Source organism: Aspergillus wentii, assembly GCF_001890725.1.
Source record: "Aspergillus wentii DTO 134E9 unplaced genomic scaffold ASPWEscaffold_4, whole genome shotgun sequence".
Lineage (NCBI taxonomy): Eukaryota > Fungi > Ascomycota > Eurotiomycetes > Eurotiales > Aspergillaceae > Aspergillus > Aspergillus wentii.
The window spans coordinates 1,307,277-1,323,013 of NW_024467835.1; the positions used below are offsets into that span (position 1 = coordinate 1,307,277).

The 15,737-nt window shown below is 49.3% G+C and overlaps 7 protein-coding genes across 7 annotated transcripts; 2 read left to right on the top strand and 5 right to left on the bottom strand.

Moving 5' to 3' along the window:
* Window positions 1–21: 21 nt before the first annotated feature.
* Window positions 22–1,917, bottom strand: ASPWEDRAFT_27790 (HET domain-containing protein; the record flags this gene model as incomplete). The annotated part of the gene is made up of 1 exon (XM_040833042.1): window positions 22–1,917. One exon carries the CDS (start codon window positions 1,915–1,917, stop codon window positions 22–24), a length of 1,896 nt encoding a protein of 631 aa, XP_040688793.1.
* Window positions 1,918–2,622: 705 nt separating this feature from the next.
* ccpA lies at window positions 2,623–3,729 on the bottom strand. The gene is made up of 2 exons (XM_040835285.1): window positions 3,373–3,729; window positions 2,623–3,321 (listed from the first exon to the last, which is right to left on the bottom strand). The coding sequence occupies exons 1-2, from the start codon at window positions 3,385–3,387 to the stop codon at window positions 2,863–2,865; spliced, it is 474 nt and encodes a 157-aa protein (XP_040688794.1). The 5' UTR covers window positions 3,388–3,729; the 3' UTR covers window positions 2,623–2,862.
* A 1-nt stretch (window position 3,730) lies between these two features.
* On the bottom strand, window positions 3,731–4,758 carry ASPWEDRAFT_171948 (uncharacterized protein; the record flags this gene model as incomplete). Its single annotated transcript, XM_040830865.1, has 2 exons — window positions 3,731–3,795; window positions 4,020–4,758. The coding sequence occupies 2 exons, from the start codon at window positions 4,756–4,758 to the stop codon at window positions 3,731–3,733; spliced, it is 804 nt and encodes a 267-aa protein (XP_040688795.1).
* Window positions 4,759–5,206: 448 nt separating this feature from the next.
* On the top strand, window positions 5,207–6,424 carry ASPWEDRAFT_40283 (D-isomer specific 2-hydroxyacid dehydrogenase family protein). The gene is made up of 2 exons (XM_040835286.1): window positions 5,207–5,758; window positions 5,813–6,424. The coding sequence occupies exons 1-2, from the start codon at window positions 5,242–5,244 to the stop codon at window positions 6,319–6,321; spliced, it is 1,026 nt and encodes a 341-aa protein (XP_040688796.1). The 5' UTR covers window positions 5,207–5,241; the 3' UTR covers window positions 6,322–6,424.
* A 122-nt stretch (window positions 6,425–6,546) lies between these two features.
* Window positions 6,547–8,057, bottom strand: ASPWEDRAFT_27794 (pepsin-like aspartic protease; the record flags this gene model as incomplete). The annotated part of the gene is made up of 3 exons (XM_040833043.1): window positions 6,547–7,427; window positions 7,487–7,811; window positions 7,869–8,057. The coding sequence occupies 3 exons, from the start codon at window positions 8,055–8,057 to the stop codon at window positions 6,547–6,549; spliced, it is 1,395 nt and encodes a 464-aa protein (XP_040688797.1).
* A 762-nt stretch (window positions 8,058–8,819) lies between these two features.
* Window positions 8,820–12,102, top strand: ASPWEDRAFT_40286 (OPT family oligopeptide transporter). Its single transcript, XM_040835287.1, has 2 exons — window positions 8,820–9,998; window positions 10,054–12,102. Exons 1-2 carry the CDS (start codon window positions 9,117–9,119, stop codon window positions 11,602–11,604), a joined length of 2,433 nt encoding a protein of 810 aa, XP_040688798.1. The 5' UTR covers window positions 8,820–9,116; the 3' UTR covers window positions 11,605–12,102.
* A 401-nt stretch (window positions 12,103–12,503) lies between these two features.
* ASPWEDRAFT_171952 (SH3 domain protein) lies at window positions 12,504–14,618 on the bottom strand (the record flags this gene model as incomplete). Its single annotated transcript, XM_040830866.1, has 2 exons — window positions 12,504–13,052; window positions 13,110–14,618. The coding sequence occupies 2 exons, from the start codon at window positions 14,616–14,618 to the stop codon at window positions 12,504–12,506; spliced, it is 2,058 nt and encodes a 685-aa protein (XP_040688799.1).
* Between the last annotated feature and the right edge of the window lie 1,119 nt (window positions 14,619–15,737).

Genomic DNA, 15,737 nt, shown 5'->3' on the forward strand with positions numbered 1-15,737 from the left:
ATATTTTTATATGAAGAAAGCTTATTCCAGAACAAAAGTCCCAAATTCCGGCTTCTCCTTGATCCACCTGCTGAGGTAGACTTCCCCAATGCCAACTCGCTTGCAAATGCCATCTTTTATCTCAACAAGCATCACATTGACCACAAATGCATACACATATTGGTTGCCAGTAACATAACCCCGGAATTTACGCTGGTCCGTATCCCAAGTTAAACGTCTTCCATTCGAATCATGGGAATAGATCGAATGCTTAACAAATCGGTATCTCGGATAATGTTCAACGAAGCCGAGAGACATGGCAATGACGTGGATATCAGGGCTTGGTTCCAGCAAAGATATTTCTTCCAGCCTGGCCACATTCGCGTAAGACGCCTCGACAAAGACTATACGATGGCCCTCGGCATTAAAAAGCCAAAATTCGAACTCGCGGTCCTCGTCTAGTATGCTTAATGGGAGTCGAATGAACTGGGTATAAAGCAGAAGACGCCCGGATTGAGACGCAAGGCTAATAGCAGAAGATGGAAAGTATCGGTTTGTTCTATCATCCCCTAGTCCATGGGCTGCCTTGCACAAGTCATAGAATGACATTGCAGACACCAGGTGGTCTCTGATCTGCGTCCATGTACCGTGCAAGTTGAGCGCAGGTGGCAGTTTCCCCGGATAGCATCCCTCCCGCCACGCATAAAGCATTGCCAATGCACCTCCCTGGGCACAATAATCGTCCCAGGACCGCCATCCATCGCGGTTTTCATATTGGAAAATCCGCAATGGATGCCCCTCCGATTCGGTAGCGACAAGGGCCCATAGTGCAAATGGTGCTGCAATTTGCTCAGATGTAAGCCAGTAAACCACATCCCCCTCTTCTGAACACCAGGACCATGACGGAAAGATGCCATCTCTGGGTTGAACTCTGGGTGTCCAGCCGTGGGGCTTTCCCCAGCAGATCATCTTGTTAAAGTCAATGCCATGGAGCGATAGACCGAAATGGTGGTATGGCCCGCACTTGGCGTTGAGCACCCCGGAGATTGCATGTAAAATGTCTGTTCCATACGTGAGGTATCGTCCCGTGTAATCCGCCACAAGGTCGGTAACATCAGAGTGGACAGAATGAGCTGCTTCATCCGAAAATGTGCTATAAGTATCTGTAGCGTCTGGGTGTAGGGATTCGATTTCATTTTCTGTGTCTGAATCATGACAGCATTCAAAGAAGACCCCATAGTCTGAAAAGCATAGAAGGCGAGGGGAGAGAATAGCCTCTTGAAAGGTCCAGCCGCGAGTGTTCCATTTAGAATATGCCAGTGCGTCATTGTACGTCACCCGCGATTTGGCAATGCCTAAGCGATGAGTCTGCAGGACTGGCCATTTATATCGTTTTTTAGAAACGCCAGGAAGACCATGGTTGGCATCTGTACCTGCCAATGTAACTAGTGTGACAGTAGACCGGCTGTATATAGCATCCATTGCATTAATCTGAGCCAACTTCTCCTCTGAATCTTGTATGATACAGAGTCTATCGATCCAGAGATAGCGGATGCCTAGTTTTCCACATGCTGTTATAGCATCTTGGATTGTCATAGGTTGGGGATGCTGGAAAAGGAAGCCATCTGCTTCAAGCTTGTTGATGGTTGCTGTTGTTGCTGCCATATCGTTCTCTGTTGCCTTGCCCCATACATAGCTTAATGCTGCATACTCACAAGATGCAGGGGCCATGACTACGCATCCTCTCACAGTATCGATGATCCGGAAGTTTGTCACTTGGTTTGCATAGACGAGGTGCTCATGGTTGCTGCGACACTCATGCAGCCACGAAGAGACAATCTTCCAGTTGACTTCAGGCTCAGGCTCAGGCTTTGACTTTAACAGATACCGCTCCTCGGGTCTCACATTTTTCAAAACATCAAAATCAAAAATTGACATACGACTGTTTAATGTATCATCAATATCAAAATATGGCCCCACTAATGGATACCCGATTGTTCCGTTGTCAGCCAAGGGATTTCCCAGTATGGTGCTGTGTGAAAAATGGACATACTATCACCTTGAACTCCTACCTGTATCCTGACAAGGCTGAGCCCTATCTCACCAGTCGATATGTAAAAGCTTTTCGCGTCGAATGTGTATACCATCGGCACTAATTGCATAAACATACAGCATAACCCGCAGACCTGGGAGCGTCGCTGCACCTCTTCAAGCGACCCAAATTCTAGCCCATGTTGTGAGCGTGAAAAAAAAACCCGATTCCACCAAACTCTCACAGAAATCGCAGAGGCTCGCTGGAATGATCTGGGTATGGGTCACCCTCGACGAGGAATGCTGGTCATCGATAGCGTCTGAGTGCATCCTTATATTCGCTAGGATGTCTTCGAATCGGGGACAGCGAATGAAAGAATCAATGACCAGAGTCGACGGACGGGAAGATGTACTCGGACATGGTAAAAGGGTGCGTCTTTATTGAGGGGCAACCAGTACACCTGATGTAGACTGATTGCCCCTCCTGGCGTGGCATCGCATTATTGGCTGTCATCCCTGTGGCTGATATCATCCAGTCCCAGTATCCCAAACATTACTCTGTAGTAGTCTTTAATGATGGTTAATTATTGAAAATGGTATAGTATTTTTATAAAGCTTCCTGTCTTCTGACTAGTACTCTATATCCAAGAGTAAAAGATTGCCTTTCATTACTACTTTAATGTTGAATAGCAGCCATAGTATACAATCAGTTTTATTATATTAATGAACTAACCCGTCCCAGTACAGAATTAGGTGGTATTGCAATTAAAGATAGACGCAAAATCAAATGCTAATACATATCATTTGTCCAGGAATAGCAGCACTCGTGACCTTTTCCTCCTCTATAATAATCTAGTGACCACCCTCGTGAGGAGCGCCAGGGGTGTTAGGCAGACCGTGGAAGCCGTGGTGAGGCTTGTGGTGACCGTGGCAAAGCAGCTTAACAGAGACGAACTTGTCAAAGTGATCAGGGAGACAGGGAGACTGGACGTGAGGCTTTTTGCCGTCAAAGGGCAGGAAGTAATCGGGCTCTCCGTCGCAGTCTTCGTTGGCGTAGATGCCAACGCCCTGGCATTCAAAAGGAGTGTCGGGGGTGATGATGTCGGCGCTGAAAGAGTAGGTGTCGATGTCAAAGGAGTGCTTGACCTTGGCACTGCTGCAGGTGTCCTTGGTGGCAACGAGCTTTTGCTCGTCAGCGGCGTCGCCGGTGGGCCATTTGCCAACAGGGCAGTGTTCGTGAGCGTCAAAGTCGACGGTTGCGACAGAGTAGGCGAGTGCAACGGGGGCAAAGGCAGATGCCACGGCGAGGAGCTGATCTCGTTAGATGGGATAGTGATGGGGGATTGAGTATCTGAGTCTTACCTTGGAGAAGTACATTGTGAGGATGTTTGTGGAAAGGACTCAACGAGTGACTGCAAAAAGAATGTAATGGACAGTTGTCAGAGATAAAGAGAGATGCTGCTGATTGAGAGAGCTTTTCCACTGGATATCCAGCTCATTTATGTACCTGCGTGGAATACCTCAACATTGGCCTTGCCATAGTATGGAATGTAGGTCCAACAACATAAACATCCCCCGAATGGGAGGATTGCTGGAATGCAACATCCTCACTGGGTTAATCTGAAGAAGATTGAGAATTCTCAGGATAAATTATTCAAGTAGGGATGCATCTTGGCAATGTACCTGTCGATCATGGAAGGGTTCAGGATGCCATGTTCAATCAAGGGACGGCGACGGAGACTCCATGCAAGGCACGCGTTGTTAACAGTATGCGCACTGTCACTCCTGTGCATATGTTAGTCAATTATACTTTTTCTTCAGACCACTTGCCTCTGCTTTGGACAGTTTTTATGGGCTGATTTTCTGTCCTTGGTCACGTCCTCGTGACCATCACGAGTTGTATACCAGAAGTGTTGTCTCGCCGAGATACTTCGTCCCATCACTAAAAATATCGCATAGATAATAACACAAATACATTTCTCAAATACGCAAAGACTAATTCACCTCACTTATGGACAGATCCTTGGCCATGGCCCACATGGTGAACGGCTGAAGCTGCCCCCACGTTCCCTTAGGGCACCATCGACTCCCAATCGGGGTGAACCCCTTCTTCGACCAATACAGACCATTGACTCCCTTGTTGACCTTGACCATTGCCCTGGCTGTCTTTCGGTCACCTGTTTCCTTGTGAAATCGGCGTAGAATCTCCTGTTCGCACACCTTGACCAGGCTCTCTGCAATCCCTCGTTTCCGATATCTTGGCCCTGGTGGGATGGCGACAACTGCAACTTCATGATCTCCATCACAAGCAAACTTCTCTTGGATTTGAGGGCTGCTTTCGCTTGCATTTTCTGGTTCTTCGCTGTCATATCGACTCCAGATACCCTCATCAACCCAGTCCTTGACACTGGCAGTTCCGATGATTTCCACCTCGTTACCAGGAAATTGGCCACCATGCGTGTCAGAAAAGGCGACAGCCGTAAATCCGTTTTCTCCTAGTTCTTCGGAAAGTTGGGTGTTTGAATGTAGTCTAATAGCATCAGTCCTGACGTTGGGTAGTTGTAGGAAAAAGCTTTCGTTGATAACTTCGGTGAGTTGCGGCAGCCATGGCTGTGAGAGGAGCTCTGTTGAGGAGAATATTTTGGTCGTAAATGATACTGGTAGCTTCGAATCTTCGTTTAGTGAAATTGATTGAGCTGTTGGATCTGATGGTGACTCTTGAGTCGTAGATGTTGGTAGCGCTACCATTGTGTATTTTGGTCAATGTCTTTGCTGTACTCATCAGTACGATATATATCAAGCAGCTTTAACAACACCAACCCGAAAGAATCAATGATAATGGTTTATTTTCCAGCAAGAACTTGATGAAACCTTGACAGGCACTTCTTCAGTTTAAATCATCAGAATCATCAGCCACCTCCCTAAAAATATTCTGTAATGAGCTATTTGATAAGGCTTTTCCAACCATCCAATCTTTCTATATCCATATATTAAAATAAGCACGCAAAAGTGCTTCCGGAATCGTTCGATCTTGAGTCATTGCGCATGTTGGAGTAAGACAAACAGACCCACTGCATGTCGTCGATAAGGCGCGCAGCGGGGCTTCATGCTGACGGCTATATGCGGAGTCAAAACCGTTTTTATATCGAGACAGTAGCATCAAAGACATTTCTGCGTAGAATAACAGTTAGTATTATAGAAGGATAGAAAAAGGAAAAAGAGATCATCACAATGAGCCCGCCATCCCCAACACATCACAACATCGTCCATCTTCAGGCCGACTTCACCTCTGTCGTTGAATTCGATCTTCCAGCCCCGCATACTTATACCAATATCATCTACCCCCTGACTGCGCTGTCTGATCTCCATGAACGTATCCGCGATGCAACAATTATCACATTCGCGAACATCAAACTCGACGCCGTGACATTGTCCCCCGAAGTATCGCCGCATCTCAAGTTCATTGCGATAGTGGCGACGGGCACCGATTGCGTGGATTTGGAAGCCTGCAGGAAACGAGGCATCGTGGTTAGCAATTGTCCAAGTGCAAATATTGAATCTGTGTCAGAACATGCCCTTGGACTGTACTTTGCGACGCGACGGAGAATGTTTGATGTGCATATGCTCACTAGAGCTGGTGAATGGAGACCAGGGCAGAGCCCGATAGCTCGAATGCTCGATAGCGATGGCGAAAGGCCATTGACGTGCCAGGAGGAAGTGGTTGGGATTGTGGGAAATGGAAACGTTGGTAGGTGTTGGAAGTAGGGAGTGAATAATGACAGACACTGACCGATTCGGACAGGAAAAAGAATCGCCACGCTTGCACGGGCTCTGGGCATGACAGTCATGATCTCTGGTCGAAAAACCTCCAGTAACCCCAACTTGTCAAATGGATTTAGCGATGATCAACGAGTGCCATTCGAGACAGTCATGAAGCAAAGCACAGTCATCTTCCTAGCCGTGCCCCTCACTTCATCCACCAAGAATCTCATCTCAACACCCGAGTTCGAATCTATGTCGCCCCATGCTGTCCTGGTTAACGTATCACGGGGAGGAGTTGTCGACGAAGAGGCACTCGTCCAGGCATTAAAGGAAAATCAAATCGCGGGGGCAGCAACGGACGTGTTTCGCGAAGAGCCTGCAGATCCGGCAAATTCGCCATTGCTTGCAGAGGATACCAAAGACCTCAACTTGGTTGTAACCCCCCACGTGGCCTGGGCAGCGAGAAAGACAAAAGTCAATCAAAACCGGATGACGAAGCAGATTGTCGAAGACTGGGCTGCTGGTTCACCCTCTAACCTTGTGATTTGATTTTCTTACCAGTTTTTGTTTCTGTTAAATGCGATAGAGAAGTCTAGATTGAGACTATATAGCAGAAGCCTGTATAAATGTTCTATGTACACCTCATGCAATGGATTACTTTAACAAAGTGGGCCCAAGGTATCATCAAAGTCATCAGTCGTATGGTAAGGACGGGAATACTTTGTCCACCGAGTCATGGCATAAACAAAAAGAAACAAGTCAAACGGATCGAAGCTAGATTACCAAAAAGAGAGCAGCTCCTGCTAGTATGGCAAGGGACAAGTGCGGTTTGCTGACTGTCAGACCTACCCCCGATGTGTTCGTACCGGTAGAAGTTACACCAAGCCCACCGACAGAATTGGCGGCAGTGGTGACGGGAGAGGCTACTTTAGTGGCCTGTGGTACCGAATCATCGCCTGTTCCAATTTCTAGAATGTTTTCTTTGCCCGGATTGAAGTTGGCATTGGCCAAGGAGATTTCATTGTTGGCAAGGTCGTAGACCACATACGCGCCGCGGAGGAACGGGTCACCAAGTATGGTCATGCCCTTTCCTGCGTGAACAATGCCCAGCATGCACGTCGATTGATTATCTCCAGTTGGAGACAGAACCAGTTCGCTGATGCCGACCGTGATGTCAACACCTGAGAAGGTGTAGGTGAGGTTGTAGTTCTCGCCTCTCAAGCGGCAGGGAACAGTAGCGTAACCACTCGATGAGTTGTACTTGGCACCGACATCCTCGAAAATACTGTCGGCAATCGAATCGGGAAGAATGTTCACAGTGGATCCAGAGTCCAGGACCACATAGACAGGTAGATCAGAGGGGCCGTAGGTTTTGTTCGAGTCATCCTTCTGCAGGGACATGCCGGTGAGTGTGATGGCGAGCTCGCCGTATTGACCATAGGTGGGCACAATTGGTAGTGTCTGGAGATCCCCCGTGTACTTGGAAGTGTCCACACCACCGAAAAGAATGCTGCCTTGGTGCGTCTTAAGATCATTCAGCCATAAGCTGTAGGCCGCAGATTTGATATAGCCTGCTTTGACCAAAGCTTGTGGGAAGTTATCGTACATAGTGTCACTAGCTTCCTTGGTGGCATATCCTATACCCAGTATTCCTTCTGTAGAATTGTCAGCTTTTAGGAACAATCGTCAAAGTACACCCAACATCATCACTTACGAGGCGAGTCGGTTTCATGCCCCACAGCAAACTGAAAGTCTTTTAGGGTCACATCCCCGAACTTTAACGTGTCTTTCACATACTCTCCAGTGGCCCCAGAGCCATCGAGATAGCTGATGTTGAAACTCTGATGAAGCTGCTTAGACGTGGAGGAGTTGCTGAGATCATACGTGCCAAGAATCCCACAATCCTCGTTTGAGCCCATACAACCAGTAGACTCGGAGGATATCACCCATAGATCGCTACTGCCGGTGTCCAGGCCGACCGAAACTGACTGTCCAGGTGTGCCCACAGTTAGGTTGAAATAATAGAGATTCATGTCTTGCTGCAAGAGACAGATATTAGTTAATCGTCACATGATTGGAACATACTCAACACATACCACATTGACAAGGTCTGCGCTGGCATTCGATTCTCTCTTTTGTCGAAAATGCTCTCGTTGTATAGGGTCTATGATGTTGTTGCGTGCCAGGTTGAAGCCAACAGTGGCAGGCTCATCTCGCCGGTTGAGTGTGAGAGAATTTGCTGCCTGAGCTATCAGGGCGAGTGGCAGAAGTAAGGTGCTCTTCATGATGAGTTTTGTAATCAAACCAGAGTTTCTACAACTTTTCAGTGGTCTGAGAAGGATAACAGCGTGCAAAAAAGAGAAGCATCGCCCTTTTATCCCAAGAATAGCACCTGGAACACCTCATCTTGAACTCGTTGAACGCGCGTAGGGGGCTCTGATGAAGATGACACAGCCTGGAGACTCTCAATACCCTGGTGCCTTGTTAAGCCTGAATAATAATATCCCAACCGATGTCCTAATGCCGTAATTAGTGGATTCCATGGCGGTGTTTGGCCCCATGTGGTCCTCTGAGATCTCAAGAGGGTGTCCTGGTTAGTCTTTGGGTACGCGTCAGATGAACAAATGCATATCTAGGCATGAGCCTTGCATCATTAAGGAGGCTCTTTTCTAAAAAGATCCAATAAATGCGGATTCTATATCCACAAGGCTGCTGGTGCTGCGCTAGAGATTGGATGAAACCTCGGTCTTGGCCTCGAAGTGGCAGTGCTGGGCAAGTTACAGTAAGCAAGGTGCGGTCATCATGAAAGATCGGACTCATCAGAGTCTCTGGAGACGTGAACTGCGTCTTGAGTCGTGGAGAAATGCGGTCTGATTCTTGTCTAGTGTGTTGTTCTGATGGTCGGAAATGTCGGATGTGGAGGAGCCGACATGTTGCCGCATTGGGCGTCTGGATTATAGGGTACTCGCTATTACCCAGACCAACTGTTTCATCATTGTTTATCTTTGGAAAAGAAACGGAGAGAGGCCAACTCTCTTTGAGAATACCTCAGGTACATAATTTACGAGTTGAAAATACTTTTATCCACGTGGGTAAATGCTTGCAGCAGAATAATCAAAATGATTGACATCATCGTCTTCCTCGGCGGATGATGTATCTTATCGCCGCGGATTACTAACGCGCCTTTCAGCTGAAGCCATTCCAGCAGTCATTCCAACTTCCATCCCTTCTCATCCTCCAGCCTGTCTATACCATGGAGCATTGAATCCTTCTATCTTGTGTAAATCATCGCGACGAATGAGTTGTTGTCGATATCAGGTTCGATGAACTACCAGACCATCAGCATGGCTGGCGATACCTCCAGCGGGGGTCGTATCCACCACCGACCTCCAGGCCAAGGCCCTTCGCCTTCAACACCACCCAGGGCGGCCATGGGCTCAAGAGAAGGAATAATGAATCTTGATGATGCTGAATATGAACAGACATTTCCAATGGGACGGCCCAAAACCTCCGCTCAGAGTTTCACCGCTCGATCTCTCCTTGTCGGACTCATTATCGGCGCCTTGATTACGTTCTCGAATACCTACTTTGGCCTACAGACGGGATGGATTAGTACAATGGCAATGCCATCCGCATTGATTGGGTTCTCTGTTTTCAAGGTCCTATCCAAATACCTATCTTTTCCATTCACTCCAATCGAAAACGTCCTTATTCAGACGGTGGCGGGGGCAGTGGGAACAATGCCGTTGGGATGTGGTTTTGTCGGTGTCATTCCCGCGTTGGAGTTCCTTCTCACTGATGGGGAAGATGGTCCAGCAGGAGATGGCGGCACCGGAGAAGGAGGGCCTTTGAAGCTAGGGTTTGGCAAACTCGTTCTCTGGAGCTTGGGTGTTTGCCTGTTCGGCGTCGTCTTTGCGGTCCCATTGAGAAAAGAGGTGATTGTTAGGGAGAAGTTGAAATTTCCCAGTGGAACGGCATCCGCATTGATGCTAAGAGTTCTTCACGGGAGTAACTACGGTGATGAGAAATTAAAGGGGAGGGCCAGTCATTCCGCAGGAGTTCGAGAGGATGAAGGAGATGACGGCGAACTCGCTCTACCGCGCGAGTCCGAGGAAACCGGCACTCTGTTGAGAAAGGATGTTCCGGAATATGATACAGACGAGAAGAGGGATTGGAGGTCAAAAATGCGCCTGTTGGTCGGCGCTTTCCTTGTCTCCGGTGTTTATGTGAGACTTCATTGTTGTTTCATTTGTTTCCCTTGAACCATACTGATGGAGCTAGACTATATTCTCTTACTTCGTGCCCCAAGTCCGTGACATTCCTATTTTAGGATTCTCGCTTGCGCACAATTGGTTATGGACCCTCAACCCATCCCCGGCATATGTTGGACAAGGTATCATCATGGGCCCATCTACCTGTATGCACATGCTCTTCGGCGCAGTGCTAGGCTGGGGAATTCTGTCTCCCCTGGCAAAGAGCCGTGGCTGGGCTCCGGGACCTGTAGACAGCTGGGATGATGGAAGCAAGGCTTGGATCGTTTGGATATCGTTGGCCATAATGCTCGCCGACTCCATTGTGAGTCTAGGTTGGCTGGTGACCAAACCATTGGTGCATCGTGCTCCCAAGCTAAAGGCCAAATTCTTGTCGAGTCGCTTTGGAAGTCAGTTCGCTTCGAATGAGTCGCAAAACAGCAACCGTCACTCATACATTAGCTATTCCACCTTAAGCCCCATTTCCGAGGTGTCATCGTCGCCAGCGCACCACGCTCAACTGACCGAACCTTCTGGCAAAGTCGATGACGATGAAGATGCACCGCCATCGCAGCTCATATCTACACGCACCGTGCTTATTCTTCTTCCCCTAACCTTGGTACTCAACGTTGTCTGCATGCACTTCGTCTTTGGGGATGTCATGTCACCTTTGCTTTCTAGTCTAGCTACTCTGCTCGCAGTTCTTCTATCAGTCATGGGCGTTCGCGCTCTGGGCGAGACGGATCTCAACCCAGTTTCTGGAATCAGCAAATTGACCCAGTTAATTTTTTCACTCGCAACTCCCGCCTCGCAGTACTCCCGCCGCACCGCACTTGTCACCAACCTCCTTGCAGGAGCGGTCTCCGAGTCAGGGGCACTACAGGCCGGAGACATGATGCAGGACCTGAAAACCGGCCATCTCTTGGGTGCAAGTCCCAAGGCCCAGTTCTACGGCCAAATGATCGGCAGTCTAGTTGGCGCGGTTCTATCCACAGCAGTCTACAAGATGTATGTCAACGTCTACGAAGTGCCCGGTCCCATGTTCCAAACGCCAACGGCATACGTATGGATCTTCACTGCTCGTCTCGTTACCGGCCAAGGTCTGCCCCCAATGGCATGGGAAGCATCCCTTATCGCCGGTGCGATTTTCGTGGCCGTGACGGTTCTTCGCATCGTCGGTGCCTCTCCCATCGCCAACGGCGGGAAACCAGGCCTCACAGCTCCCTGGAGAGAATGGATCCCGGGTGGTATCGCCGTCGCCGTAGGCATCTTCAACGTCCCATCTTTCACACTGGCAAGAGCCATTGGAGGTCTTATCGCTTGGTGGTGGTCTCGCAAGCATGCAGACCATAATCCTCCCACCCAGGTTGCCAGCGATACTGACGTTCATTTGACCGTGGAACCCCATGCCGCTGAAAGCACGAGTCACGCAGCGGTCGCAAAGTCCCCAGAGCAGGCTGCGAAAGAGGCAGACGCTGCATCCTCCGCAGTGGTTGTTCTGGCCTCGGGGCTGATTCTAGGAGAGGGTATCCTCAGCATTGTCAACCTTCTCCTCGCCAGTGGAAAAGTTCCACACCTTTAGTTTTACTGCATGACGGTGATTTAATTCCCCCCTCTAATTTTTGTATATAGACAGTACATTCTCCCTGTCTTCTGTGATACCAGCGTTAGCGAACCGAGGCAGTTATATGCATATGATAACCAAACTACTGTGTGATTTTTGCATTTGACATCATATTTGTTGGGTATTTGAATCTATTCAGTATCTTCATGTGGTTACCTCAAGTTTAAACATGGGGAAAGTAAACAATGCCTCCCCTACTCTGCACACAGGCACACAATCAAGAAACATAACATAGCATACATGGCAAATAAATCGGACATAATAGACAGGGGATATAAAACATGTAACATTAAAGAAGGAAAAAAAGGGGTCTTGAAAAAACTGCTCATCCCTAAGTCGGGCTCTGCCCTTCTTCTGATCAATTGTCTTGCTGCATGCAGCTTTAGAGAAAAGAGGAACAATAGATACTCGGTATCAATGAAGGAGGACTGGCCTTCAAGGGACATTCTTGAACAGCATAATACCTCGGTGTGTCTACCAGAAGTAAAGAAATTAAGAACGTAAATAAAAGGGTTGGGAAGAAAGAAAACATGCGGATATTTGTGTTGGCATAAACAAAGTCCACTTCGAACAACAATTTTACAAAACCAGATAGACGTGCAGAGCCGAGCAAGAGAAAGAATCCCTATCTTGTCACGATGGTGGAGCCGTAGCCATAGAAGAAAAGATGAAAAATAAAGAAAGAATGGTGCCAGAGGGCTAGAAAAAGAAATTGAAGGGCAAAATCAAAGCGAGCATTCGTCTCAGACGTATGTAATGATAATGCTGCATCAGGCTCGTTCCGCCCAGCGGCAATGGCTATCAATTGGGACCTTTAAACGTGGACGGTCATAGCTGCGCATTGCAAATTGCTTGATTTAAAAATCGTAACTGTTGCCGACAGGTTTTCTCGGAATCTGACCGTTCGACGAAAGATTGGGAATAGCGGGAAGCTGGGTTGATGGAGGTGGCATCATCGGGCCAGGAGGTCCGTATCTGAGAGCACCCCCAGCACTGTTGCTGCGTCTCCGGTTGGCGGGGGCCATGTCGGGCCTCTGCATTCCCGGTGGCCCATATGGTCCAGGGCTCATACATCGTGGAGGCATGGGTCGGCCACTCGGTCCTGGGGAAAACGATCGGGGGGCAGCTGGAAACTGTGCAGGGGGCATGGGACGCGGTTGATAAGGTTGCGGCTGCGGGGGGGCAGTGTAACCAGGGTGGACTGGAGGCATGGGTCGACTATCACCGGGGTAGAACCGTCCGGGCCCAGGCGCAGCAACCATACGGCCATTAGGCCCCATAGGTGGACCTCGCGGGCCGGGGCCGGCTCCAGGAGGTGGTCGAGTTCGTGGTTTCACAGGCGCGGCAGAGAGGCAAGACCTGGGGACCACACCTTGCTGAGAACGATCGAGTCGGATACACAAAGCCTGTTAATGACGGTTGTTAGCAGGGCGCACATAAAGGAAAGAAAATAGAGGTCTTACCCAGCCATCGTCGTATTCATGGAGCATTCTGACCAGCTGTCCCACACGGAGATCCAACTCATCGTCCATTGAAGGAGCAAAGTCCAACTGCACCCGATGAACGTTGGTTGGGCCGGGACTGGGTCCAGCTGCTCCCGCGGTTGGGACAACCGGAGCGGCAGCCACAGCATCATCGCTAATAGCGCTTACAGGGCTTGGTGCCGTGGGAACATGTGGGGATGGCGATCGTGATTGCGCACTTTCAGGTCGATTTGGCAGAGCTTTCTCCTTGGAAGCCGATGCAGCGGCAACACCACCAGCAGCCCCTGCTACCGCAGCGCCAGCAACAGCAACACCGATAGCAGAGTCATTGTGGGTTAAATCTGGCGTCGAGTGCGCTGCAGTGTTTGCAGGACCTGGGACAGCAGAAGGGGCGATCGGAGAAGCAGCCTCAGCCTGGTTGCCAAAGGGATTGACAGGGTCGTGGAATGGATTGGGGTTGCTGATACTTGATTGCGGTGTCTGGGGCGGCGTGTTACCGGTGAGATTGCGCAACGCGCCTTCACTTGACCCAGCACCAGGACCAACACCACCAGCACCGAGAGAGAGTACACTGCTCTGAGACGGAGTGAGATCGGGAGCGAATTGTGTGATTGGACGAACATTGAGTTGAGGGGGCTCTGTAGAGGAAACCTTTGGCTCTGGCTCGGATACCATGGGCATTGGCGGCGGAGGAAGGGGAGTAGGTCCTGGAGGCATTGAGCCATGGTTTCCCCAAACCTTTTCGTTTTCTTCCTCTTCCAGCTTCTGGCCTTGCTTCTTCTTACGGACCAAAAAGAAGATCAAAACTGCGACCAAACCAACTCCTAGTATAGCACCAATTGCGATTCCTGCCTTTGCACCTCCACTGAGCGCCTCGGATCCACCCGCAGATACAGGGGTCGCAGAGGGCGAACCAGACGAGTTTGAGGAAGACGAAGAGCCGGAGTTTGATTCGGCATTGTTCTGCAGGGTGGGAGTAGTCGCTGTCGCATCAGATCCTGTCTCAGATGTAGCAGTCGAGAAGGTAGTCAATGGCACATTGGTAGCATTCTCATCGATATTGTTGGCAGCGGTGTTGGCAGTCTGTTTTGTCGTCGCAGCGGCAGTCGCAGTTGTCAGGGGCGCTTCGGTGGTAATCTGAGCCTGCTCTTTGGTGCTAGTCGCCTGAGTCTGCTCTTGCTGGGTGGTTTGCACATTCGCCTGCTGCGTCGCTGTCTCCTCCTGCGAGGAAGATGTCTGAGATGCTCGCACAGCACCGCCAACACCCACGTTGGCCTGTTTGGTCTGGGTTGCTTGCACAGCAGCACCAACACCTACGTTGGCCTCTTTGGTCTGGGTCGGGGTGTTGTCTTGAATATTCGTCAAATAACCACCAATTTCACCCTCGAAGTCGGCAGGGGCTGTCACATAAACCACGTTCAGGGGATTGTTGTTGTCGCGCTTCTGATGACCTGCGCCATGGCCACGATGTCTATGGGCGTGTCCCATGATTCAAGGTCGAAAGGGAATCTAGAATCTATCTGATCCTCCAATTCAAAGACACTCAGATCGACTGAGCCAATGTCATATATTCCAGCAGTCGTACAAGATCGGATAGGGCGAAAGTGATTCAACTATCAAAGCACAGGGTAGTATGCAGCGAGGAATGAGCGGATAGGAACTAGCCCTAACAAGGATTCGAATGCGAATCTCGAATCGTTCAATATCGGACGATCCTATTTCTTTTTTGTCTCGGCTTCTTTCTTTCTTTTTTGGCTTTTCTCAATAGGGGGTGCGTTCCGAAGCGCAGCGAGCGCAAGCGCGTTTAAAGAGTGTGTGGGAGATAAAAGGAATGGAAACTATACAGCCGGCGCAAGTCGGTAAAAGAAGGACAACCAGGCCGCGAGAATTCAAACAGAAACAAAAAAAGAACGAAAAGGACACTAAAGCGTGGGATCCCCACGAACAAGCAGATGAAGCAGAAAAGAAGAGAGAGAGAGGAAAGAAAGAGGAGAACGAGAGTTTGCGATGTCGTCTTGGAGAAGCAGAAAGGGCACTGGGCACGGAGGGGAACCTGCCCGATCGGGAAAGGCGCCCAAAAAGCAGTGAACAAAAAGAGAACAAAAGGCTAAATCAGCCAATCAGCAGCCAGTATCTGCGGGTATTTTCCGGGTGGCGCTAGCCTGATTTAGGGGGGATCACTGGACAACAAAGCGCTGATTGGCTGAGAGTGTGCCTGTGCCTGGTTTTGTAACGGTCACCCGTGGCACGAGGGACCGTGCCGGCCAATGCAAGCACGAGGAACACCCAGTTCCATGGATGCTGCATGCAGGGATGCAGATTTGGGATTTCTCCTTTTTTTTCTAATTATTTTATTCTTTTTCATCGAATAAATCTCTACGCGAGGAGAATAAATTGATTAATGATAAATGAAGAGGATAATAGGCAGACATTGAAGTCGGTGATTAAGATGGATATCGGGTCTGCATATCACTCCTCCGGCCCATCCTAGCGTCTCCTGCTCGGGAAATAAAATGAAAAGCACCTTTCTCTCCAGGGGAACCACCCGTGCAAACGATGGGATTGGCTTTGCTCGTTCTCGTCCTAATTTCAGGGTCGGCCAGTCAC